General features: G+C 41.9%; 5 protein-coding genes across 7 annotated transcripts; 2 read left to right on the forward strand and 3 right to left on the reverse strand.

The window, feature by feature from the left end:
* The first annotated feature begins 265 nt into the window (after positions 1–265).
* Positions 266–2,153, forward strand: LOC110184610 (uncharacterized). The gene is made up of 4 exons (XM_086837972.1): positions 266–286; positions 557–662; positions 723–1,731; positions 1,791–2,153. The coding sequence occupies exons 3-4, from the start codon at positions 1,013–1,015 to the stop codon at positions 1,990–1,992; spliced, it is 921 nt and encodes a 306-aa protein (XP_086694098.1). The 5' UTR covers positions 266–286; positions 557–662; positions 723–1,012; the 3' UTR covers positions 1,993–2,153.
* Positions 2,154–2,387: 234 nt separating this feature from the next.
* On the reverse strand, positions 2,388–5,327 carry LOC110184606 (solute carrier family 35 member E1 homolog). Its single transcript, XM_020953199.2, has 4 exons — positions 4,705–5,327; positions 3,997–4,205; positions 3,810–3,935; positions 2,388–3,731 (listed from the first exon to the last, which is right to left on the reverse strand). The coding sequence occupies exons 1-4, from the start codon at positions 5,033–5,035 to the stop codon at positions 3,258–3,260; spliced, it is 1,140 nt and encodes a 379-aa protein (XP_020808858.1). The 5' UTR covers positions 5,036–5,327; the 3' UTR covers positions 2,388–3,257.
* Positions 5,328–7,750: 2,423 nt separating this feature from the next.
* Positions 7,751–12,538, reverse strand: Vap33 (VAMP-associated protein 33kDa). 3 transcript variants are annotated; one of them, XR_002319711.2, is made up of 8 exons: positions 12,044–12,538; positions 11,650–11,861; positions 9,555–9,707; positions 9,385–9,494; positions 9,088–9,318; positions 8,916–9,020; positions 8,077–8,482; positions 7,751–7,954 (listed from the first exon to the last, which is right to left on the reverse strand). XR_002319711.2 is itself a non-coding variant. In XM_020953198.2 (7 exons), exons 2-7 carry the CDS (start codon positions 11,711–11,713, stop codon positions 8,327–8,329), a joined length of 819 nt encoding a protein of 272 aa, XP_020808857.1. In that variant the 5' UTR covers positions 11,714–11,861; positions 12,044–12,538; the 3' UTR covers positions 7,751–8,326. The 3 variants fall into 3 exon arrangements, 2 of the variants coding, with proteins under 2 accessions (XP_020808857.1, XP_086694099.1); XM_020953198.2 differs by having other exon boundaries at positions 7,751–8,482; XM_086837973.1 differs by lacking the exons at positions 11,650–11,861; positions 12,044–12,538 and adding an exon at positions 9,990–10,067 and having other exon boundaries at positions 7,751–8,482.
* Positions 12,539–12,859: 321 nt separating this feature from the next.
* Positions 12,860–15,904, reverse strand: LOC110184607 (gem-associated protein 4a-like). The gene is made up of 3 exons (XM_020953200.2): positions 15,683–15,904; positions 13,453–15,624; positions 12,860–13,390 (listed from the first exon to the last, which is right to left on the reverse strand). The coding sequence occupies exons 1-3, from the start codon at positions 15,798–15,800 to the stop codon at positions 12,954–12,956; spliced, it is 2,727 nt and encodes a 908-aa protein (XP_020808859.2). The 5' UTR covers positions 15,801–15,904; the 3' UTR covers positions 12,860–12,953.
* A 42-nt stretch (positions 15,905–15,946) lies between these two features.
* LOC110184604 (N-acetylneuraminate (7)9-O-acetyltransferase) lies at positions 15,947–20,141 on the forward strand. The gene is made up of 3 exons (XM_020953196.2): positions 15,947–16,676; positions 16,745–16,841; positions 16,912–20,141. The coding sequence occupies exons 1-3, from the start codon at positions 16,394–16,396 to the stop codon at positions 19,103–19,105; spliced, it is 2,574 nt and encodes an 857-aa protein (XP_020808855.1). The 5' UTR covers positions 15,947–16,393; the 3' UTR covers positions 19,106–20,141.
* Positions 20,142–26,915: the final 6,774 nt, after the last annotated feature.

The raw sequence follows: 26,915 nt of genomic DNA on the forward strand, positions 1-26,915 counted from the left end.
CTTTAGATTTGACTTTCTGTACCAGGCGAACATAAAACTCAGCAAGCAGCTGAGCGCCTGAATTAAAAGTCCTAAAGTAACGGTTCTTAAAAGATGAGAACCTAAAGAACCTCTCTGATTGGTCCAATCAGAAGTAAACAAAGGGCGGCCATTAATATTTAAGTTCTAAAGTAACGGATCTTTATAGAGAGTAATGCGAAGAGCTTCTCTGATTGGTCTAATCAGATGTAAACAAAGGGCGGCCATAATTGATTTGTTCTAAAGTAACGGATCTTCAAATCGAGAGGTACGCAAAGGGCTTCTCTGATTGGTCTAATCAGATGTAAACAAAGGGCGGCCATTACTGTTCTGGAAAAGATCCGTTATGAACAGCGCTTGTTCTTGTGCTGCAGGGTTGCTGCCAGTGGTTTCTGTTTGCCTGGTATATCAGAAGCGTTAGATTTGTTAAATTAGTCTTTTTAAGGCCCACATTTCAAAGTTTTGCAAGGGGAAACCAGACATCATGAAAATTGTAAATAAATTGATATAATATGAAATCTTTTAAATATTTTTCCAGAATAGCTTTTTGAATTGAAACTAATGCTTCTTTGGCTAAGTTGTGAGTTTTTTAAACGGCGAAAACCCATTCAAAAAGCTTACATCAAAATCAACAATAATAAAACGTATGTAGATAACGATTCAGTGATAGAGTGATTCGATACAGTAAATGCAATCTATTCCAGACCACACTCAACTAATTTGGACGACAATGGAAGCCACTTAAGGCCGCTTGCGAGATAAGAGAACGGAGGTGCCTTCCGGGTGTGCCGCCTGCACCCACCTACCTCCATTGGCCGGCATTTCGCCCCTGACCGACTGAGAGAGAGAGAGAGAGAGAGAAATCTAATCAGTTGAATTAGAATTAAGTAGCTGGAACAACGCGAGCGAATTAATTGCGACGTGTTTAGAATCAGTCACCGGACGGCGGCCAGACGGAGCACACACATTCACACCCAGGTATCTCTCGATCGCGATGGGAATCGATGGCGATATGGATAGTTTCGCTGGCGATATCTTGCGGCCACTCAGCGATAGCGAAGTGGACCAGCTGCTCGATCTCTACAAGGCCAAGTTTGGCGTGAGGAATTTCCACTATTTGCTGATGTACAACCAGCGGAAATGGGACCGCCAGCTAGACGAGGCCCAGATTTTGCGCTCCGATCCCGCGTATATATCCCTGCGCAAACAGTTCTTCACCCATCGCAGCGGGGACTTCCGAAAGTGGGGCACCTATGTTAGCCTTCATCGGGACATTGTCCAAAGTGTTTCGTTCTTCAGCTGGCAGCCGGATGGAGCGGCCGAGATGTGGCAGTGCCTGGAGGAAACCAAACGCATCGAGTGGACGCAGGGAGCCCTCTTGACCAATGTGGATCTGGACTTTTGTGAACGGGTTAAGGAGCTGGCTGGCCAGCGTGGTGTCACCGAAATGCAGCCGCGTCAATGCTACGGCATGGTTCTGCCACATCAGGCGGCTCTCGACACCGAAGTGCCGGAGCTGCTCTCTGAGTTCGATATGCGACGGCTGACGGACGAGGATGCGGCCATGGTACACGGCACCTGGCCCAACAAGGGCGAGGGCTCATTGGCCTATCTCCGGGCACTGATCCGGTTCAACAGGACGATGGGCATTTGCCGGAGCGACACGGGCGAGCTGATAGCCTGGATCTTCCAGAACGACTTCTCCGGCCTGGGGTGAGTTTTTAGCTCTAGGGAAAGATTTGCTAACTAATCCGAATCCTTTCCGATTCTAGCATGCTGCAAGTTCTGCCCAAGGCGGAGCGACGTGGCCTGGGCGGTCTTCTAGCCGCTGCCATGACACGCAGAATAGCCAGGGGCGAGCCGGATCTCACACTGACCGCCTGGATAGTGGCCACCAACTGGCGCTCGGAGGCGTTGCTCAAGAGGATTGGGTACCAGAAGGAGCTGGTCAACGAGTGGATCAAGTTGTTGTAGAGAGTCTTGGCGTGGGATAAAGGTTGGTTAGTTTTTGGGGGGCTTGGGTTTAGTTCAGTTCGGTTTAGTCAGGTCAGGAGCTAAATGTACATATGTATGTGCGTTAAATCGATATTCTATTGGAAGATAAATAAATAAAATCAAATAATTTTTTAATAAAATCTATGTTTTAACTTAAAATGCGATCTTTTTTGATATATAAAATACCAAAAAATAATAGTTTACTATATTTAAAACTTGATATTGAATAAAATCAATATCTTAGAGTTAAATGCGAAATTTTTAGCTAGATAAAAGTTCTTTATATAAAAAATTTACCATTTTTGTTTTCGATACAACTTTTACTCCCCGATTTATGTACAAACATACATCCCTAGTGACAAAACATACAAAGATTTGCATTTGCTATCTGTGCCTATGTACATGGTCAACAATTTTATTCTGAATACACTTTTCGGCTTATTCGAAATTCAAAAACAAATTCGAAACTAGCGGGGTAGGGGCAAGGGATAGGGAAAGAGGGGGATATGGAAATCGGGCGGACACACGAAATACTTATTTACAAACACAGTTGCGCCTCTATCTCTATTATCAAAAATACAATTTGCATTTTGGGCCAACTGAAGAGGCACAACAAGCGCATATAAATTCGACTTGCCAGTTGTTTTAATTTCTTGTAAATCGTTTTGTTTTCATCGATAGTCTCTTTCTATTTTTTTTCGTTTGTTTTACTTAGCACCTTTTTCGAAATTCACTTAAAAACGTAGTCGTATTTCTCCATTTTCAAATTCAATTACAAAGTTGAGGAAAAGGAAATGCAAATCAAGCTAATTTTATGTTCAACTTAAAGGTAAACATTAGGGTTTAACTCTCATTCTTCGTCAAGTTGGATTTTACTTAATATTATTTTTTTTACTGCCTTTAAAGTTGTGCCTCTTTAGTCAGCTGTGTATAATACATAGAGCTTGTAGAAAACAAGTTGCTGTTCCCCAGCTGAGCGCCTCTTCTAACGCTCTTTCATCAATCTTTCAGCTTCCAAAAGAGCGATTAAGATAAGCGCTTGCTCTCTGGGAGATGGTCTGATAAGGAACAACGTTTAGTTACAAGCTAAACAAATACATATGTACACTTAACATACATTTCGAAGAGAGAAGGCGAGATGGATAGAGAGAAAGGGGGACACAGAGTGAGAGAGAGAGACGGCGAGGAGGAGAAAGGGAGCGATGGAGAGAGTCGAGGGTGTACGTCATTCACTAAACTACAAACTACACAAACAGTAGCCGCGTGGCAGCCGTACCGCTTGGCATTCCGCTGCCATTCGCCAGCAGGCTATTGCTCGGCGTCATTGTCGTCGCCCGGTGCAGGCCATTGGATAGCTTTCCATTGACAGAGCCCCGGTAATAGGGATCCGTTTGCTGCTCCAGCGGCTGGTACTTAATGTGCGAGCTCTGGGACAGCGGCAACGTGGGCGCCTCTCGTCCCTTGGTTATTTGCTTGGCCCGATTGTAGCACAGAACGCCGACAATGGCCAGTGTCATGCCCAGGCAGTTGATCCACGTTACGGGGTTGCCCAGAATTAGCAGCGAAACGGCTATGACGAATATTCGCTTCGAGGCGCTGGCCACCGCGTACGTGAGCGGTGTGACCAGCGAGAGGACACTGAAGGCGATGATGTTCTGCAGCCAATTGAGCACGCCGTCCGCAAAGAGCAGGGCAATCACTCTATAGTCCAGGTTTTTCTGAAAGGACACAAGACAAATTAATTAATAATATTAATGGGATATTTGCAAAAATCTACACCATTTGTTTGTACTAACGATTGCATTGTGGCGGAAGACAGCAAAGCTGTCCATATACAGCCAAAGGGGCAGGAAGATGAACAGCGATAGCTTGCCAAGCAGATGCAGCAATCGCAGGTGATGGATGTTGGTATCCTTGAGGACCTAAGGATATAAAAATAAGATGAAGAATTGCCTTAATGAAAGTAGAAAACTGGACTCGTACCTTCTTGGAGAAAATGTTCTGCATGGAGAAGCCCATCGTGGAGATGAGGGCACTGATCAGACCCATCATATCGAAGGAGATCTCCGTGACGGTGGCAATGCCCACGCCCGTTATGATGGGCAGCAGGCTCAGGTACACGAGCGTTGGCTGTTTCTCGCCAAAGAAGAGGCGCGTAAGGACGACGGTGAATAGTGGCATTGTGGCTTTAACTGAAAGAAGGAACGAAAAAGTATGGTTTAATAGAATAACTTTAAGGTATCAAAACCTAAAACTTTTAAATGAGAGAGCTACGTTTCATACAAAAATGTGTTTAAATAAAATACAAACAATATACATTATAAATTATTATATATTAAATTATGTATTTAACCATTTTAATAATTTCTTTAAAACAAATCTGACTCAATTACTGATATTTTTCATGCCTATAGCAATATTTACCCTTTAAATTCAACGTATTACTTTTTAATTCATTCAAAAAAGGTTGAATTATTTATTTACCACTTTGATATACTTTTTCACATGATCAGAAAGATTAAAACTCCCCTTTAACAACATTTACATGTAAGCAAAGCCACTTTGAGCAGCGAAGAGATATCTAATTTCAAGTATCTACACAGATAGCCAGCATATGATAGCCATAGCCACTACTGCTGACGTGTTGGTGAAGCACACTTTGGCGGGCAACTCCACCTGCTAGTAACTCACCTGTGTGCGCATAGGAAACGGGGACCTTCCACAGCGAAATGTGCGATGTGACCGAGGCGAGCAGCTTGCCCACAGCCAGGGGCACAATCAGCCGGTAGAAGTAAGGACGCGGTATCTCCTGGTACTTCCGGATGCGCCACAGATTGAAGAAGGGGCCGCTATACAGCGTTATGCTGCACAGCTGCACCAGCGTTACGGTCATCGGGAAGGGGAACTCGTTCAGCACCATCTTGCCGATCACATTGTTGCTGGAGGAGATCACATACCAGAACAAGCACATCAGCAGCACGACGGCTACGTGCCGCGATCCCGTCCGCTTGCCGCCCAGCATTCTGTTCTGTTTTGTCCGTGGGAATCACGGCCCTTGCCTTGCTCTCGTGGCGGCACTCAAGTCCCCCGTTGCGGATTCGACCGCAAATCGAAGCGATGGCAAGTGCGGGGCCTGGTAGCTAGCGAGCTGGTGGCCTGGTCTGCGGGTCTGCTAGGCTTTCCGGCACACGGCGACTATTGCATTGCGCTTGATTTTGGTTTTAAATAAAAAACGTCGTCTGTTTGTTTTCGACGTGTACCTGCCAGTGTGACCAAATGTGAAGCTCTTAGCCCACGGGAAAAATATGCTTGCTGGTATTTTTTTTTTTTGAATATACTACTAAGTATACTATCGATTAGATCCACGTTCAGCAGAACTATCGACAAGAAATCATCGATGATCAGTGATTACAAATGCAGTGACTTAGAACAAGGCTTTGAATTCTAATTAAAAACCAATAGCTACAGTTGCTGAAAGAAATGAAGCATATTTTGGGAAACCGGGATTTTTATACCCTTGCAGCTTGCAATTGATAAAATTATATTTTTAAATTTATTAATTTTAATTCGGAAAACTATCCTATGTTAGTTTATTTAAGGGTAATAAATCTGAATACTCTATTAAAATTGTAAAAGAATTGAAATGACTCCTTCACTGCTTTATTAGCTTCTGACTAAAATTAGAATACCATTTTTTAACCGATATTTATCCATTTTTGTATATGACAATTTTTTAGACAAATCTAAATTTAAAAATATCATAACTCTGCCAAAAATGCATTACATTTAATTCGGAAAGCTGTCCCATGTTTGTTTTTGTTAGGTTAACAAATCTGCATACTCCATTTAAAAAGTAAAAAAATTAAAATTTTTTATAAATTTTCTGACAATTTTAACGATGTAACCCCTTATAAAATTTCGAAAAAATTTAGTAAAATTATTTTTCCACCAGACATGGCTAAATCGATTCGGATTTTGATGCTGATCAAGAATATATATAATATATAGGGTCGGAAATGACTCCTTCACTGTTTTACCATCCTCTGATTAAAATTAGAATACCATTTTTTAACCCATATTTATCTATTTTTTTATGCGACAATTTTTAAGACAAATCTAAATTTAAAAATATCATAACTGTGCCAAAAATGCATTAAATTTAATTCGGAAAGCTGCCCCATGTTTGTTTTTGTTAGGTTAACAAATCTGCATACTCCATTTAAAATGTAAAAAAATTAACTTTTTTATCAATTTTTTAACCCCTTATAAAATTTAGATAAAATTGACAAAAAATTATATTCTTTCCAACATGCCTAGAAAGATTCGCCTGTTGATGCTGATCAAGAATATATATGATTTATAGGGTCGGAAATGATTCCTTCACTGCTTTATTAGCTTCTGACTAAGATTATAATACCCAGCAAAGGTATAAATATCTACACATTCCTGTTTTCCAATTTATTTCAAATGATATTTTTGATGTTTAATTAACAATGTTTCATTTTTATTTTTCCTTTAAGAAAAAAACACTTAGTTCTTAAGATTCCATGCTGTAAATATTATTATAATAATTGTTTTCGTCTTGGGCGTGTTGTGTTTGTGTGTGGGGTTTCCTCCTTGCTCCTTCTGCTTGTCCTGAGCCTCTCTTTCTCTTTCTCTATCTCTATCTCCCTCTCTCTCTCTCTCTCTTTGAAGGAGCCTTTGCGGAGTGTGAGTTGTGTGTTGGATTTCAATTAAATAATGCTTTTGAAATGTTTGTTTTTAAATGTACCGAAACAATTCACATTTTATTATTATTATTATTATTATAATATATGGGTTTTCCTTTTATTTGCTACAGCTGACATCAAGTACATTTTGCTTATGAGTTGCTTGATTTTATTTTTCCATTTCCACTCCTCTTTTTCATTTATTTTTAGGTTTTTCTTCTGTATTTCTAGTTAAACATTTAAATACGAGTTCTTTTGTCCACATGCCTATGAAAATACAGCGCTCATGCGTGTGTCTGTGTTCATGTAGTATAAATCTATATACCCTTCCGATGCTTTGCAAACTATATTGAAAAAAAAAGAAAGAAACCACAAATTGAGGAGAACAAGTAGTTACTATTCCAACTACCGAGGATTTCTTCCCAAAAGAGAGTTTTTACAAGTCTATGTAGGGTAGGATAGGTGTCTTGTCGTCACATTTTTCATAAAAAACTTGATTGATTGATTGATTCTTTGCTGCTGACCGTTTTTCAGGTAGATATATACTTTATTCCTTGACATATATCCAGGCATATAACTCGCCGATGATCCAACACAAATTGCTTATATAAATTCATTATAATCGTACAATATATAAATATATATATATATAGCGTGTGTGGGGGATGAAAGTAAATGCAAAATGCCAAACGAAAACATTAAATAACCAATTATATACATATATTATATATCATATATAATATATCATATAATCGGTCTGGGCTTGAGAAACATAGTCGGAAGGAGGGTGAAGCAGCTGTTTTGTAATTTTTCTTAGAGAGCGTCGGCCTAGCAGAGCATTTTCCTTTTGTTTTGTTTTTCATATTTTTGAAGCTTTTCCTTTGATTGATTTTAGTTTTTTTGCTTTTTCCCTTTATTTTGCAACTTTTTTAAGGTTTTTTTTTTATTTAATTAATTTTTGTATTGGTTTTAGCTCTTACATTCTTAAAAAAAAAAAACAAAAAAATAGCAAAACAGTTAACAAAAAATATTTATAAAACTCAAGTTTATTCGGTGTCGAGAAAGAAATATATATAGTAGATTGTGTGTTTAATTTTGGCTTCTTTAAATAATTTTGTTTTTCCTTAAAAAATACTCCATCAACGCAATTTTGTCCATATTTGCCAACATTATCGAAATGCATCTTTAAAACGACTAAGACGGATATATATATATATATAGGTTGTAAATCACTTTTCAAGTAACATAATGTTTAACGTAAGCGATAATCCAAAAAATTAAATGATTGAGAAACGAAAAAAAAAGAATGCGTTAGAACAAAAATCGGAGCTTTGATTTCAAATAGGGATTTTACCTCTTGCGAATATATATATTAATTTCTTAGCTTTTTTTTGTTTGTCTTTCTTTGCTGTTGTTATGGTGCAGCGTTTAAATGATGTTGTAATGCCCCTGCTGCTTGCCGTTCGTTGTTGCTTGCTTGCTGCTGTTGTTGTAGATTGATGATGTTACTGTTGCATGTTGCTGCTGTTGCTGCTGCTGCATGTTGCATGTTGCATGTTGCATGTTAGGTGTTGCTGTCGTTGGTGTTGTGGTGTTTATGGCATTCAGAGAAAGAACTTGCCCAGCAAAAGGCTCAAGATGGCCGCAGCAATGGCAATTGCAATGTAAAAGACTGGAATCTGCTTCTCAGCCAAAACTGGGGCATAGGGCTCATTAACCTGCTTGATGGCCGCAGAGCTGCGGTAGCGTGTGATTTGATCCTGTAACAGAGACAGAGAGAAAGAAAAATTATTATCTAAACAATGAGCAATAAGCAATAAGCTTTGAACATCAACAAGTACCCAGACAATTATAAACAACGCCCTCATTAACAGGAACTAGTTTATCATTGGCTGAAACATAACGAGAAAGGTGTCATTCAATCCCATTGATAAACATTATCCGATTGTTTATTTCAACCGAATAACAAGAAAGAAAACTAGCAACTTCGAGAAGCCGCAGTTAAAACTGAATCTTAGAATCGAATCTGAAACCGATCATAACAAAGCCTAAAGAGTATGTTGTTTGCTTGCATTTTTAAAATGCTTTTCTATGCTTTTTTTGATTGGCTTATAAAGATCTCGAAATTTTGTACTATTTCAACTTTTAAGTTTTTCTAGCGGACATTAAAGTGTTGCCTGTCCCAGGACCTACCTTCAAGTGGACAATTTCTTTTCGCAGTTCGCTGTTGACTTCACGCAGACCCTTAATCGTACCGGCCATCGACTCCACATCGGTTACATCTAGCAAATTCGAGGGCTGTATAGGGAGGGATAAAATACCAGAGTTAACAGAGACAGCAGAGATCAGAGGAGTTTAAACATACCTTGTCCTCGCTGGCTAGCTTGGGCTTGCTCTCAAGCGCCTCGGCACTGGCTGAGCTGGTGTTGGCGCCCGCGCTGCCACCGCCGGCACTGCCGGTACCGCCGCCGACACCGATGTCACCGGCACCACCGGCGCCGCCGCTAGTGTTCTCGGCATTTGCATCGTTGTTGGGCATCTCAAACACACACTTCAGCTTGGCGTCCATCAGTTGCTCCGGCTCCAGTTCCTTCCACTAAACGCGAACGGGAAATAAATAAATATATATGAGTCAATACGGATTTTATTCTGGCTTACTTACCAATTTATTCAAATCGGTTAAATCGGCATCCGTGGGAGCCAGGACGCTCTGCACCATGAACTTGTGCTTGTTCTTCTCCTGTTGATCGTAGATAAATGGCTGCAGGCAGACTATAAGTGGTAATTCATATTAGAACAGATATTATATGTAGGTATCAAATAAATACTCACTCTCCACCTGGGTCGAACGATAAGGCAGGATCTTGCCAATGTTTGGACGTACGCAATAGCGCTTCGGGGCGGTTGTCTTGATCTTGAAGACCAAGGGCATAGCCGAATTGTTGCGCAGACTCATGATTGTGACGACGGGACGATTGAATGGTCCTGTAACGAAGACGAGAATGCGATAAGGAAAAGGATTAGCAAGGAACCTTCGATTAGTCACACTCCATTGGCGGCATTTTCACCCCCCCCCCCAAATTCCGCCCACTTTCCACTTCGTTCCGCAGTTCTTTGGGTCCCGTCACGCCCATTGCGTCATTGGGGCGAAAAACAAGTTCAAATTAATTGAATTAAAAGCAAAACAAAAGCGGCAACTGGCTTAAAAACAGGAAAATATCGAGAAAGAAAAACTAGGCAAAATAATGGAGAGAGAGGGACGAATACCCTTGTAATGAAGTTATGGAGCATATAAAGTCCTTGGGATATAGTGTTAGAAGTTATAATATCTTAGATGTTTAAGATTATACTAAGCATTTTTAAATCTTTGAAACTCTGTTGCTAAACTCAGACTTTACTAAACTATGTAAAGACAAAGAAACTGGAACTAATCAATTGTTTAAGGTATTGAAAGTGTTTTACATTATAATATTAAAACAAAAGTGGTAAAATTTATATATTTTACTAGCAACAAATAAATATATTAAAGTATAAAGAATTTACTTAACATTCAGCGTAAAAGTTCTCATGACATCTAACAAATGTTTCACGTATTTTTTTATTTACTAGTAATTGTAGGGTATCAACAACTTCAACGTAAGACTTCTACAATGGTTTTTGTGTCCCAATTAGAAATCGATCGTGGCCTCTTGACAAATCCCCAAATACTCTCCTGTTTTCTTTACGCGAGAGCGAGAGTGGGAATGGGCAAGAGGAAGAGCAAAAGCAAAACACCGCAAAACAAAGTAACACGAATTCCTGCCTTTTAAATGGCCGCCGTTGTGTGCGTGCATGTTATGCGTGCTTGGGTGGGTGTGTGTGTGTGTGTGAGTGTGCTTCAAGGAAATTTCATTAGACAAAGTCGTCGCGTCATGCATGTGTTTTTGCTACTACCTCCCCCCCTTCTATTGTCCGCCCTAAAACACCCGCACACCCGGGCACCACCCACAATAGTCAACGATCAAACGAAGGGGGGGTGGTGGTGGGAAAAGAATGGGGCTAAGGCCCACAAACACACACAAATGCGTTCTTACACAAATATGAAAATATTTGCGCACAGTGGGATAGGAGTTTCGTATTTAAATTAAATTATAGTTTAATTAAAACTACAATAGTTAATAACAACAATGAATATAGATAGTTGCCTTGATGTCGACCGAATATTAATAATTTTAAGAATTATTTTACGCATTTTCAATACATTTTCTGGCCACAGTGCAGCGAGTGAGTGCTTTTTGCTGTCATATTGCAATGTTGTTGCTGTTGCTGCCGCTGCCGCTTTTGCTGCTGTTGCTTTTTGGCCAAAATTCAAAAAGTAAAAGACAAGAAAAAATTAAAATGGCCCATGACAAGTTTTTGCGTATAAAAATAAAATGCTAGCCAAAAACGCTGGGCCGAAAGCGGGCGGGAGCGGGAGCCTAAGAGAGAACGCGTGAGCGAATGGGACAGGCTATGGAGTGCAAGAGAGAAAGAGAGCGACGCCAGCTGCCGGCATCAGAAAACTTGGCCGAGGGGGCGAAGAGGGTGATAACTAAGAAGACGAGACGGCACACGTAGACCTCAAAAAATGTACGAAGAAAATCATACGCGAGAAGAACAACAAAAACAACGGAAATTATTGATAAGCTGCAAAAGAAAGTAAACGAGAGAACACCACATATCGCACCGAGCCGAGAGAGAGCGAGAGTGAGAGCGCAAGCAGGGCAGAACGCGCTTGCTTGCTGCGCGTGTGTGCGTGCGAGCGAACTTTGCAGTTTGCTCCTCGGGCGGTCGGCCCTTCGAAGCGAATTTGCAACAAATTGGAGGTGAATTCGGCGTTAGTTCTTTGGTCGATATGAGACGACCTTCCCACCAAAACACAGAATGCAATAATCTTTCGTTCACTTACCAACAAAGCGCAATTCATGCTCCGGTTCAATGGTCAGCGGGGTCTCAAAGAGTGGCTTGCTCATTTTGGCGGCTCTTGATGTTTCTTCTGCTGCTACTGCTGGTGGATTGTTGTTGTTCGTTATGCGGCGCTGCTCTGCGCTCCTCTTTTCTTAACGTTGTTAAATTTCCGTTTGTGTTTGTGCGGTTCGTCCTTTTTGATGATGTTGTTGGCTGTTAAGGAAATGCACACGGAATGGAATTACACTCGAACGTATATATATTTTTAACACACATACATAAATACAGGGGGAGAAAAATAAAGAGTGAAACAGGGAAAGGGCCAGGGGCAGGCAGGGGCTGTGTGACAGAGACAGGGAGAGAGGTGAGACACGGATGCTTGATTTTTCGCTTACGTTTGCGTTTTTTCGCCAGTACTCTCCGAAATGCCTGCTGTTGTTTTTATATCTGCAGCAATTTGCTTGTTTTGTTACCTTTTTTGTGTTTCCCCCCGCGTTATTTCCTTTTCACACTGCGCGTTTTTCTCGTCCGTTTCGCTCACTGTCCGGAATATCGGTAAATTTGATGCGACCACACACACACGCTTGCGAAAACGGACAAAAAAAATAAAGGAATGGCCGAAAACTCACACTAACACACGCACGGCGGTTTTCTATTGTCGCGTGCGGTTATTTTGGAAAAAACTACGATCAACGTGCGTTTTTTCACTTCCTTCGGCTGGTTTTTCACTCCAATCTAGTCGAATGTTTTTCACGCACTCGGTCTTCGGGTTTTCCTTTCGTTAATTTTCATAGGCAAATGCAAAGCCACAAATTCTGCCAGAAAAACGCCTGTCAATTTAGAGATGAGACTATCGGGTGTTATCGATGATACGATGATACCTCATTATCGATAGTACGATGTACATATCGATTGAACAGAGCTTAAATATGTGGCTATTAAATATATGCTTTAGTACAAATGAGGAAATAGCTTAAGAGTAACAATACACTTAAATAATAGCTTTAATTAAAAAAAGGCACCCGTACTCCGAGTTCCCTATACGACTAAATGACTGAACTTTTAAATACATCTGCGATATATTCAGCCGGATAGGCATCGACCCAAACGAATCGACCGCTAATATTTGAAACATCCCAGTGGAAAGCTTTAGAGTAAACTATAGTATTCTTCTGCTTCATTATGTTGTTTATGGATAAAAAACCCTTGTATTTGTATTTAAAATTTAATATTTAAATTCTTCAAAAAATGTAACCATATCCTTTCGAAGGATATGAAGTATTACAAGATAATGTTGAAAATGCTTTATCCAGACTTGGTCTTGATGCTGTCAATAAACAGGTCCATCTTCTTCTTCACTTCCGACACTGTATCCTCCGGCGAACCGCCTACAATCAATGCCAGCCGCTGGGCCAACTCACGCTTCATGGGACTCCTCCTGCGTCTACGTGTGTACCCAATGCAGGCGTCCACGTGGCAGCCAAAGAGGAATATGTATGCCTCATTAGCGGTGTAGGAGTCTGCATGTTCCACAGACTTGGCGAGATCAAAGAAGAGGATGCAGTCGGTACGAGATTCAATGCTTTGGCGAAAGAGTATGGTGGCCTCTTGGGCGCTGGCTTGCGTCACCCAGCGTATAAATTTGCGTTGGTAGTTGGGATCCTCGGGCGGTGGCAGTTCTGCGGTGAGGAAATCCTGGTGTTGCAAACAAGAGGTACAGGCATCAAACTTCTGGCGAAACTCTATAAAAGAAAACCAATGATTAAGAGGATCTAGAGGACTCTTTTTTATCGAGCCAACTCACCCGTATCCAGAAACATCAAATTATTGGTATTCTCCCGCCAGTAGCTTACTGCCTCGCCGAGAAGATCCACGCGCTCCCAATCGAAATTGGTTAGATTCCAACGCAGGGAATCGATGGTTAACAACAGTTGTGTCATTAGCGGAATGTGAGCTTGGCGCCACTTGGGCAGATGCTGGTGCATATCGACATAGTGCATGGCCTGGACCACAGCTTCCTCGGCATTGGGGTCGTCCTTGCCTTCTCTGCGCATCTGCAACAGCTGTTGACGACCACAGGCCTGGATTTCGTGCTCAACGGCTTCCAGCTGCTTGAGCAGCTGCAGGATGCGCCGAAGTATGACATAGTTCAGGTTCGCAGAAAACTCGTTAAGACCATCGGCACAGGCCTGGAGAAAGTTCGATTGAGCTGCCCTGAGCTGCTCCAGGTTATAGGGCAGAATGTCATCACACAGCCTTACGCGATAAGCATTCGATCGCAGTTTGATCAGTCCGTTCAGGACCAACGGATGGATGTATAGGGAGTATAGAAAGGTCGAAGCGTTGCCCTTAAGCAAGGCGTCATCATCGGTTAGCATCTGGTTGGCTAAGTGAGCCATCTGGTGGACCGAGTGCGCGGCACAGTGCTTGGCCATTCGCCAAAAGTAGGAAGAGAAACGGGAATGCGCCATGGCCAACTTGGCCAGTGCCAGCCAGGATTCCTCGGGGTCCTCAAAGCAGAATATCAGAAACTGGTGCACCACGGCCGCGCTGCTGCCATTGAGGTTGTTGAAGAAGCTGATGCGGCGCTCCTGGAGATTGGGCGCGGCGAAGGAGAAGGCCTTGGTAATGCCAAACTCGTCGCGGAACTGAAGCAAAAGGATCTTGTCCTGCAGATTGCACTGCGTGAATATGGGCAGCAGAATTGTGAGCAAAAGGTCCGCATATTCATCCTGCTCCTCCCCATCGCTCATTTCATCCTCATCCTCCTCCATTTTCTCCATCTTAATGTCTGGAATGGCCTTTCTGGCCTCCTCGACGTCATGCAAATGCTTTAGTATAAGCTTAGCATGCTTCAGGCCGAGCAGCCCAATATGCTTCGCCATTGTCTCCAGGCATTCATCATTGCCCAGGGCAATCGGGCGTTTAAGCAGACACTCAAGACCCAGCTGTAACTGCTCTTTGGTGACGGGTCCCGAATCGCCATCGAGGAAGGACAACAGCTCACCCATGCTCATGCCTGACAGGATGTCCTCAAAGGTTAAGGCCGACTGGGCAAAGGTGAGCAGCTGCGTGCAAACCTCGTGCTTGCTGAGTTCTTCGTAAGGTTTAACAGCCTTGAGTACTGCCGCTGACTGGTGGCAGATGAGGGCCTGGTAGTTGTAGAGTGTCCAAGGTGATGAGATCTCCATCCAATACATGAATATATCCACCGACACTTTCTCCACGATGCGTTGCAAGGCATCCATTAGGATTTTGACATAGGGCTTTGCAACGCTCTTAGGATCTGAATGACGTGCCTGTTGATCAGTTTCCGGACTTAGGCTATTGAAGGTGTTGAAGGAAACCGGTGTCCCTGGAGGCTCCAAAACCTCTAGGATAACTTCTAAGAGCATCACCATGGCCTTAGCCAGGTATACTTTGCGTGGCGTTGGACGCAGCTCCTTGAGGCGTTCGTTAGAGTCAAGCAAGTGACGCTGCAGCATCCTGCCCATCTCGCGAACCGGTATATCATTCATATCAGCGATACCGGCACGACCGGCGGCCTTTAAAGTGCCTGAGATCCATGTTAAGGCGTCCATCCGATCTGGAGAGACATGGCTCAGAGCGTCGTTGAGGGTACCGAAATATTGGACGGTGGCCCAGCTGGGGCCGCACTCAAGAAACTCCAACAGCGGCTGCTGGAGACCGCAGCTCATGGCAATGGCCACGGTGAGGAACTGTGTAAGTTGCGGAAACTGCTGGCACAAATGCTGACATTGCAGGCTCCACGGCGACTGACTAGAGCAGGTAGTGGCCTCCGTGTTGACCAGCAAAAGGATGAGGACACCGCGCAAGTGCGATATGGCCTCGGGGCCGGTCGGCAGTGTCTCCAGCTCATCCGGGCGCTTGGGATGAGGCTTCTGGGTCACCAGTTCGTGCTCCACAAGCAGTTGGACAACTTTTGTACATAATTCTTCGATGCGCTCCTCATTGCCTTAACAACAAATATATTTTAATTGCGAAAAAAGAAGACAAATCAAAGAAGATATTACCGCTCCAATAGAGGAATGTTGCGAGGCGTTTGGTCTGCCTATTGTAGGCCTCGAACATGTTGCGCAGCTGCACAAATAACTGGCAGTTGTCCATTGGGTGCTCCTTTACTTCCAACATCTCCTACTTCAGAGAATTGAACACCATTTGTCAAAAAATGTTTAGGATTTAAAAATTTCTGCTGCACCGATAATTGTTTGTCGCAAAGTTATCGATTAACAGCTGATTGACATTATAACTGTCAAATCGTTAACGGCGCTATCGATAGTATCGTAGCTTTTCAAAAACAGAGCAGTTGAACATCTTTAATACATGTTAATTGACTTTCTGATAATAAGCTAAAAATTACATACTATTGGGTTAAAATGTTAAACCTCTATGTGAGTTCGCTTACCATTCGCCCGGACACACCGCCACCATCAGCTGTTCGATTCCGATAGGCGCGGGCGAACATGGGAAAATGCGGGGGTGGCGGGTGGCTGGCAGCTGCAGAGATAGCGGGCGCCTATCGGCCGGCGAAGGAAGTTCATTATTGGCTGCGAAATCAATAAATAAAGCCCCGAAACTGCCCCATAGACACTGCAGCCAAGGAGTCCAAGGATACATGCTGGTGCCCCGGCCATGCAATAGTCTTTAAAGTCACTCTAAAAGAGAGAGCAAGCAAGAGGGAGAGCGAGCCAGTGAGTGGGAGAGAGGAGCGACGGGCGTCAATTATGGAGCTTCGGGAATTACGCGGCAGTGGAGGAGGAGGAGGAGTTGCCGTAGCAGGGGGAACAACGGCCGGAAGAGCTGCATCAGGAGGCGGCTCAGCCCCATCGGCAGTCAGTCCAGAGCTAGGCGGCATCTGCATTGGCGGCTCCGGTGGAGGCGGTCAGCGTTTGCCCACCAAAGCTGATGTGTTCATGGAGCAATTGAATGCTACCAATGCCAAGAAGGTGGCGCTGCTCCTGGTGCTTGGCTTTATACTCTACCACGGCCTACTTAACTGGAACTATGGTGCGTAGTCCGTATAGAGTGAAGTCCTCCCTTATTGATTTATCCTGGTTAACGTCTCTGCCTCTTAGGAAGCGACTCCTGCCAGTGGCTGCTGTCCAAGGGCCGCTTTAAGGGCGACAATGAGTGGCAACCATACGGCTGCATGGTTCACAAGTACTCCCTCACGTGAGTAATCATAGCATAGATAACCTGGGCCTATGACTCACCTCTGGAATCTCCTCCACCCCCCTTACAGCGATACGCGGCGTTGCCTGCGCTACCTCGCCTTCTTCGACAACAAGAACAACTTTGTGTTCATCGGGGACGCCAGTGTCCGCCTGCTCTACGATCGTTTTGTGGAGCAGTTACGTTTGCCCAGTGAGCAGGAGCAGGGGCAGGAGCAGGACACTGACGACAACAATGCCAGCCGATCGGCGCGCTTCGAGGATCAGAAGTTGCATATGCTGGCCCAGTACATCCAAGCGGACGAGGTGAGTCCCTCGCTAGTAGAGCGTCTGTATCATCTTGAGGCCGAGAAGCAACTATCCTCTGTGTATGTGGTGGGCTTCACCTATGCCGGTCTCCTCGCCGGCAACACCACCGACGATGTGCTGCGTCAATATGCCGCCAATCTCACTCTGCTCGTCGCGCCCTTTCATCGGCTGGTGGCCCAAACGTCTCGCGTGCTCTGGAAACTGGCGGATCGCGTGGATGAGGAGAAGTTGCCCGCCAATTGGAAGCTCCTGCAGAACGAGCACATTGAACGGCTGAACAATGTGGCCCGTGGCGTCTTCCGCTATACGGAGATCAGTGTGTGGGAGTCGGCATGGCACATAGCCAACGGTCTGCTGGACAATGCCGCCGAGGGGCATCAGCTGTGCGCGCATGGACAGCGGCTGGAAGTGCAGCTGTTGTGGAATATGTACTGTAACGATTACATGAACTACAACGATGGAACATGTTGCAGTAGCTCCGAACCGCACACCACGCTACAGATAGTTGCGTATGCCTTGTTCGGTGTGTGCATGTGCCTGGTCTGCGGCCTGTGTTTGAGGAGATGGATGCTCCATCTGCAGGGGCAGACACTGTATGTGCCGTTACAGCAGCAGGAGCAGCAATATCAGTCCAACGATGGCGTGCGAGGAGGAGCCAGCACGCCCATGGTGTCCCTGTCCCTGCTGGGCCTAATTCTGGCCTACTTCTACCTCTGCGACCGCACCAATTTCTTCATGAAGGAGAACAAATACTACTCGGAGTTCAGCTTTTGGATACCCGTTGGCTATGTCTTCGCCCTGGGACTGTTCTTCACCGAGGATTCGCGCTTCACCAAGGTCCTGAATCGCGATCAAACGGATGAGCTGCGCGGCTGGATATTGCTGGTTGTGCTCATTTACTATATGACAGGGGCTCAGCGCATCCTGCCCATCCACATGCACATTAAGCTGCTGATCTCCGGGTACTTCTTCCTTACCGGCTACACGCACTTCAGCCACCTGTGGCAGACGGGCAGCAATGGTGGCTCGCTCTTTGTGCGCTTCTTCCAGTCCATGTTTCGTGCGAACTTCCTTAGTGTGCTGCTGTGCTTCTGCATGAACCGACCATATCAGTTCTATTACTTTGTACCGCTGCTCTCCTTTTGGCTGTGCGTAGTGTACTTGGTGCTGGCATTGCCGCCAAGGATCTCCGCTGCCTCGGTGGACGCCAATCCGCTGCATTATCTATATTTGGTGTGTAAGTTCATAGGCTGCCTCGGAGGAATCACGGTACTCTTCATGTCGGAGGTATTCTTCGAGCGGATCTTTGTGACACGTCCGTGGAAGGCGCTGTTTGTGACGACAGACGATGATCTGCACGAGTGGTGGCACCAATGGAAGCTGGACAGGTATACGGTGGCCTTTGGCATGATCTATGCCGCCTGTTTTCACATCGCCCAGAAGTACAGTGTCTTTGATGACAACAATCATGGGAATCTCTTCGCGCGACGCACCTCCATCTCGGTCACTCTGCTGGCCCTACTCGGCGTGGGCGTATACACCGCCTTCTCCTTCCTCTGCCGCAACGTTCAGAACTGCGAGGAGATTCACTCGTACATCCTGTTCATCCCAATAGTGGGCTATGTGGTCCTGAGGAACATATCGGGCATATTGCGGACGCGCTACTCGGCGTTCTTTGCCTGGTTCGGACGCATCTCCCTGGAGCTGTTCGTGTGTCAGTATCACATTTGGTTGGCCGCCGATCGCCATGGTGTGCTCGTCCTCCTGCCCGGCTTTCCCACGCTGAACATGATCATCACGTCGTTTATATTTGTGTGCGCCTCGCACGAAGTGCACCGTCTGACGCAGATCCTGCTGCCGTACGCCGTGCCCAGTGACTGGCGGCTGGTCATGCGCAACTTTGTCATCTTCCTTATAGTGCTCATCCCAGTGGCAAGGTCGGACGGCATGTTTTGATCGGAGGCACGAGCACGGGCCCGAACCTAATTCCCATCCTGAGCGATCTGCAATCCAATTGCCGCTTCGAGGAGAGAGTAGACCCTAAGTATTCGATGGATAGCAGCTCCTGCCTGAATAACACACACACCACACACAGAACATACAGACCGTGCACTTGCCGGAATGGGTCGGTTTTGATCGAAAACAAAAGTCAAGAAGAAAGTTCTAAGCTTCACACTTACTATATCTCATTTAAGTTCCCCCAAAAGTATTAGTTTTTGAAATGAAATTTGGTTATTAGGAAGGATACTTTATGTTATGATTCTGCTTTCAATCGAATACTAAAACTGGCAGGAAATACCTTTTGACAGCCATTAAAAAATCGACCCAATCTAGTTTAACCATATATAGTGCGTATCATAGCTGTAAGAAGCAGGTTGTTGCTATAAAACCTTGATTAAAAAAAAAAACAATTATGCCATTTGCTAAAGCATCAGTTTTAAGCTAAACAATATATTAGTTTCGATTTGAATATTATTTAAGTGATTATTCTTGTAAAAGATACTTTAATTCTTTGCATAGCTTCATCCATTATTTTTTTTGTTTTTGTTTTATTCCTTGCAAGCTTTATAGGCAAAAGATTAGAGATCTCTTAGAGCAATGCGGTCAAGTTGTAGCTTTGAAATTACACATTCTGTAACCTTCTGCTCAACGTAAAATGCCTTTAAGGCTTAAATTATTTTGTATTTACACATTCTGGCTTTAACTTAACTTAGGCACAATATATTCTTATGGTTCTGAAACGCACTGTATGCACAATTTACACATACATACATACATATATCGATATATATATGCATATATTTTACGCCTAATGTTTACAACCATAGGTATAACTTAGCTTTAAATAAATTTTTGCACAAATTACTTAACACACACACACGAGACATACACCACACACTCACACACAAACACACACACACACACACAACAAGCAGCGGCAAACCAAATGTATGTATAGAAAAAATAAAGCAATGGATATATACTTATTGAATGCACTGTAAACCTTCGACGGAAAAATAATTGCCATCAGCCGGAAAATTGCTTTATCAACGCAAAAACCAACAGCACTAGCAATTCCTCCTGTGATTCATCCTTTAAATCCTGCACACGAGCAGGATTTGTACAACTGATGATTATTTCTGAAATGAATACTTAGCTTTGTGCATAGTAAATTCTCTTTTGTGTGTAATATCGTTTTTTTTTGTGCATTCATATCATCCATAAAAAACATTCTTTCAACTCTCTCGGGGGTCGGGAAAAAGGGTTGAGGAAGCACCAGGGGATTAGGGATTAGGATGTGGGACCTCTCACACACGCTCAGTATACAATAATATTTGCATAAATAAACACACACACACACGCTTGAGTTAATGAGGAACTTAATTCGCAATGTAAACAGGTGTCTCCGCCTAGTTTAATTGGAAAAGGTAATGGTTTTTACAGGCTTTAAGGTTCTAAGACTTGGTAAATCACTTTCTAAATGCAATTACATTTTATCTTAAGATTGTAATCAAGATTAGGAAGAGAGATAAGAAAGAAGAGAGAGAAGAAAGAGAGAGAGAGAAGGGAGAAGAGAGAGAAGAAAGGAGAAAGAATATAGAGAGAGAGAGAGCGAGGGAGAGATAAATAGTCTAGAGAGCTTTGCAAGCCGCTCTCTCAAGCTAGGCTTAAGCAACTTGTATTTAGTTCCCATTTACCAGAGAGCATCTACAGTTCTAATTAAAATTTCAAACGATAAACATACTCCATGCGCGTCGCGTAAAAAAAAAACCGAAAGTGCACGTGTTATTTTTGATCGAGTGAAAAGTTAAGTTAATTTAAAGTTAATGCCGAGTGAATATTCCGGGTGTGTTTCGTATTAAAATCGTTGATATTTCCACCAAGCTTATATTGATAAACATCGATTATGGGATCCAGGTATGTAATTGTGTTTCTTCTTCTTTTTTGGCTTTAAAAAAATATGAAAAATACGAAATATTATTTATTATATTTATATTTTTAACAATTAAAAATCATACATTAATTTATGATATATAAAGCAAAATAACAGGTATTCATAATAGGTTAAATCTTTAAAAACTAGCAAAGAAGTCATGAAAGTTAACTTTAGTTAGTTGTTCAGTGCTATAATTGTTAAACTTTATTGTTTATTGTCGCTTTTGGTACATTTGTGGAGGTTGGTTTTTGATTTTTTGCGCTTAGAGATCAGCTTTGGCAGCTGAAAAGCTCGCCCGGCTCTTGGCAACAAGTGGCCCTCCCACACACACACCTCCGCAGAAGCTTTTCGCACTTTCCTGGCCGCAAGCCAGGTCGCGAGCCAAGCTTTTGTGGGGGCGCTTGGCTTTTCCGAGTCCCGCCTCGGCTTTCCTCGCGCTTTTCCGCAATGCAGCCGAAGGCGAAGGGTTTAAATTGAGGCATCGAGCGCGTTAAGCTTCCAGATAGCGGCCGAAGGTAGTTGGAAACGGTTCGTTGGCACTCGAGAGAATCCTGGGAGCAGCAGCAGGACGAGCAGAAGGAGCAGTGGCAGCCGTGGCAGTCGTGGCAGTCGTGGCATCATCAGCAGCAGTAGGACCTGGCACAGCAGTGGCAGGCAGAGGCAGCTTTCGGTTAGTCGTAAGGCGCCAAAATCTTGGCTGCCGCTTAAGAAGCCAAACAATTTCAAATTTCGTACAAAAACTTAAAAACAACTTAATATTTAAATTGAAGAATTGGAATATAGAAAATAGAAATTAACTTACGAATTCAAGCATTCAAATAATATAAATCCAAGACCTGCTGCTGTTTGGCGCCAAAACTGCAAAAAGGCGCGAAAATGGCTGCTGTTTCCCCTTCCTGTTCCCCTTCCTGTTGTGCGTGTTTTCAAAGTGCCAAATGAAGCGATTTCTTCTGCTTACGCCGAGTTTTTGTTTCACCAAGTGTTTTGTATTGGAAAAAGATATATTCTATAAATTCACTTTCTTTTTTGTGGCATTTTTTTTTGTGTTTCCCAAAACAGTAAACATATCAAGTGAAACATATTTAACAGAGACAAAGTGAAAGGCAATAACAACAGGATTGAATCATAAATATTCACAAATATTCAAAGATTTGGAAATCAAGGTCAAAATCGATATCATCGGAAGGAAGAACATAGATTCGAGAGAAAGGAATTCGCATTGAAGACAAACTATAACATCTTTACAACAAACTTGACTTCAACGAGCAAGTATTTACAATATTATCCCTATAAATGTTCTAAATAAATATCTAAATGTCATATTTAATCGAAAACCAAATATAAACTAAGTTGAGAGCTAAATAATCGAAACTTTTCGATTGATAAATCATATAAAACAAACTGAAATCTTAACAAAAACCATCACATAACGAGTCTATTCACACCAAATACAACTATCAACGACACACTATTTACATTTTACTTCGATTACAAGATCAAAAATCGAAAATCAAAGTATTGATATCCAAATAAACCCAAAAAAGAATCGTAGTATTACGCAATCTGATTGAGGAAAGCTATGGAAAGTACGCTTTTAAGTCTGTAAACATTATTATAATTAACAGTTGAACATATTCACATCGGAATGAACAGTTTCCTTGATCAGTACTATACAAATCTATATCAGATCAAGCTGATCGTTAGGTATTTGATCGAGCTGATCAAGTCGAAAAGGCAAAGCAAGTCCAGCAACTCGGACTCTGAATTTGAAACTGAATCTGACACGTCATCGTCAGCGAACTAAACGATCGACAAATACACCAAACTTATCGAAAAGTAAAACAGACACACCAGATTAAACTATAAAACGGCTAAAAAATAAAAATATATAAGATAATAAAAAAGTAATTAATATCTCTACATATTGTGCTTATTTGAACTCTTTTGTAATAATTGTAATTTGATGAATATAATCCCATATTTTAAACTTCAAAGAACCCTTTTAAATCAAGAAATACACAAGGAAATTCCCGCATATCCTGTTTTATTGATTATTTCGATAATTCGATTATTTAAAATTATGGAATCATATGATAGTTATTTTTTTACAAAATAACTCAAGGAAATATCCACATATCCCACTTGTATTTTAAAAAACAATGATCTAACCCCGATCCCGCATCCAACTGAGGACAGAAAAACTCTGAATAAAGGTTGATCATTCGAGGAAAAGGAAAAATTCTCTCTATAGGAATATATTTTAATGATATATTCAAAACGGAGATCGTCTTTGATCACAACTATAAATAAATAATAACAAAAATAAATTTAAACCGGAAGTTATGATCTGATCTGAATATAAACAAAAGGTACTTTGATATATAATAAGCAAAAAGTGAAGAGTTAAATCAAGAACTAACTAATACCAGAATTAAAAAATATAAAATCTTAATACATTAAAACCCAAAATTAAAGACATACAACATCCCAAAATCCTCATCAACTAAAGAAAGTCAATAAAATTGAAAGAAGAATCTGGAAGAATCCCACCTATAATCGATAAGAAACCAACACTGAAGACGATGATCTGGAACCTGGGGTGCTACTGGCACCCGTAGAATGATAAAGATCCCTCATTATCCTTGATCCTGAACAGGACCAGCGATGATTCGCAAAAAAGAACTCAAGATTTAGCAGGTGAGAATATCAACGACATGAATAACATAATTATAAATTCAATTTGATTAAGTTGTTGGCTCTGGCCATTGCTGTTGTTGCCTTTGTTGTTACGGTTTATGTTTCCTTTATGTTACCGTTATCATTATATCGTTATCGTTATCGTTACCAAATTATCGTTCCCGCTGTCAGTATCATCGCTGTGGCCCCTTACTTATGTCATTTGCCATTACAATTGCTCTCTATTGCGATTACAATTAATGTTGAGTACGCACAAGGACGACGGCATACAGACAGGACATACAGACACCGACACAGATACAGATACAGCAGATAAAGCCACACAGACACACACTGTTACGGCTGAGAGGAACTCAGTTAGAGGCACTAAAAGATACTATATATTTTTTTGTATTCGTATTTATTTATTTTCTTTTTGAATCTTTGAGGTTTCGATTTGGTTTAATTTGCGGATTAAAAAGCAAAACTCAAGGAGGTTTTTTGGTCCAATGACAAAGGTCTCACCAACTTACAGCCTCCACCACACATCTCTCACTTTTCTGGTGTTTGCGACTTTTTTGCGGCTTGGAGAGTGAGTGTCCTTGTGTATCTGGCAGTTAATTAGACTTGCGTTGGCCCGGCTGAAGGCTCCTTGTTTTGATTGTGCCAGACAGAAGCTCAGACAACTCACGTCTTTGCCTTTGCCTACGATTTAGCCTTTTGCCCTCATCCCCATGAAGGTCCCTCTACACTATTCGATCTACGGGGGGAAAAGCAAATAGAATGCTTGTCGAAAAATCATTAAGCAAGTGGTATTTAGAGTGGAACTTTTAATACAGTTTCGCATGTCTCAATTAGGAATTCAAAATCAAAAGAAGAATTAGGTTTACGGATGACAGAAAATAACACAATATCCATGCTGTATTGTCATATATTGTTATTTTTCAAGACTAAAGTTGTGTTGGCTAATTTTTAATATATTAAAATTTTTTATCTATATATAGTATTCAAAATTTACTCTCAAAATCCATCTCTAGTTTGATTTTCGTTATTTATTTTTCTCTCCGTGTCCAAGGAGTACACACACACACACTCAGCCCGAGGACATTGGTGTCCTTGCATTTGCTAAGAGGGTAACATCTGCCTTGTGGCCACCCCTTTCGCCTTTCGCCTTTCTTTTTCTTGCCTTGCCTTTCTAACCCATCCTGCTGCGTTATCCTTAGCGCCCTTTTTACGCTTTCTCCTTGTGTGTGTGTGTTTGTGTCACAAGTTTGTTTTTCAGGGACTCAAAATTGCTGTTTTCGCTGCGTTTCGATTTTGATTGTAGCTTGGCCTTAGTTCTGGGAACAATTTCGACACAAAATATCGAAAATATTAAGCCAAGCAGCTGCATTTCATATATTGATAGATTTTTTCCTATAACTGGCTCATATATTATTTCATTTTGATAGTGTTGGAATATATTCCCAGCTACTCCTTTATCTCCATGTCGTGGTCGGCCCTCTAATGTATGCTACACTTTTGTTCTTTCCTTTTAATTTTTTGTCATCCTTCGCCCTGCGGAGGAAAACAACTCCAGAAAAAAGACAAAACAAAAATATGAAAAATGCCAAATGTAAACAAAATCAAAAATGCCGGCCATGTCCTTTGGCGTTTTGCTCCACATATTTTCTTTTGTTGCTCCCCACTGCCTAATATATACAAATATTTTGATGGCTGATGGCCAGGAGGAAAAGCAGGAAAAGCAGGCAAAGAAAAAACGGAAAAATGGATGGGTGTGTGGGTGTGGGTGTGGGGGGGAATGGTCAAAATTGCTTGGCCTGTTAATTTAATTTTTCGCCATCTCCTTGCACCCCACCCTCCCACTCTCTCTCCCTGTGATACGATTTCCGTTCGTTGTCACTGGATTTTCGGCTGTTTCTCGTTCCCTGCTCTGCTTAATAAAAATCAAAGCTGACATCTTCGAGATGGCAACTAATTCATGAATGAATTCATTACACAGGCGATTCATCATGAATCATTTTAAAAGGCTAAGTAATTGTATTTTTAAAGAAATATTCACTTACATCTTGTCTTGGTAGCAGAACTTTTGTGTATTTATTTATTCGGACTTGTAAAACATTCGGTTTCGCTTCTAGGAGGGTCGTTTCTCTCGTTCACCATTGCTTGTACATGGCAGGCAATGCTTAAAAAAGGAATCTCTAACGAGCTCTGGTATTTTTATTTTAGTTTAAGACATTACGTTTTATTTTTGTAATACAAAATGAACTCAACCTTAATCGTTGCGATATCAAAATTCTAAATTAAACATTCCAAAATTTGCAATTACTCACTCTACCTCAGATAGAAGTATTTTCCCTCCATTTCCCTTATATTTAAACGTTTTATACATACATATATTTGTTTTTAGTTCTCTGTAAGCATTAGCATTAATTGATTTAATCTGGTTATTGTGGCACTTGTCGGTGGTGTTGTCTTAGTTCAGTTTCAGTCTTAAGTTCGGTTCAATTCGATTTTCATATTTAATTCACTGGAAAAACTGTGTTGGATGCATTTTATTATTTTTTTTTTATACATACATTTTTTATATTCTCCATTTGCGTAACGGTGTTGTGTTTTTCGTTTTTATTTTTCAGCTCCCCAAAAACCATTTTGCTTGTTTGCCGTTTGTTTGTTTGTTTGTTGGTTTTCCATTATTTATAACTGAACATTTTTAAAACTCTGTGTTGAAGCCGATGGCGGGACGTTGCTCCCTCCATCCTTTGTTGTTTTCCCCATATTGTTTTACTTATATATATATATGTATATGTTATATATATATGTTATATATATATTTGCTTTATTTGTTTATGGACCTTTTGCTGTTGTTGGTTTTGCTTTTCTGATGTCCAGTTACGCTAACGCTTTCACTTTTCGTCTGTGGAACAGCTCTTTTTATTCTTACATTTTCCTTTTTTATTTTCCATTTTCATCCCGCTGTTTTCCCCCTTTTTTATGTGATTTAAGTGAAAACATTTTGTTTTGTGTTTCCCAAGAAAGAGTAGAGTTAAATGGCCTAATTGGTCCCATTTATCCACACGGCTGCCATAAGTTTCTGACATTTTAGCAACCTTTAATAGAAACATTGTATATTGTTGTTCGATTGAATACTAT

The sequence above is a fragment of the Drosophila serrata genome, unplaced genomic scaffold, assembly GCF_035046125.1.
Source record: "Drosophila serrata isolate PLE 108 unplaced genomic scaffold, ASM3504612v1 contig_336, whole genome shotgun sequence".
In the NCBI taxonomy this organism is placed as follows: Eukaryota; Metazoa; Arthropoda; class Insecta; order Diptera; family Drosophilidae; genus Drosophila; species Drosophila serrata.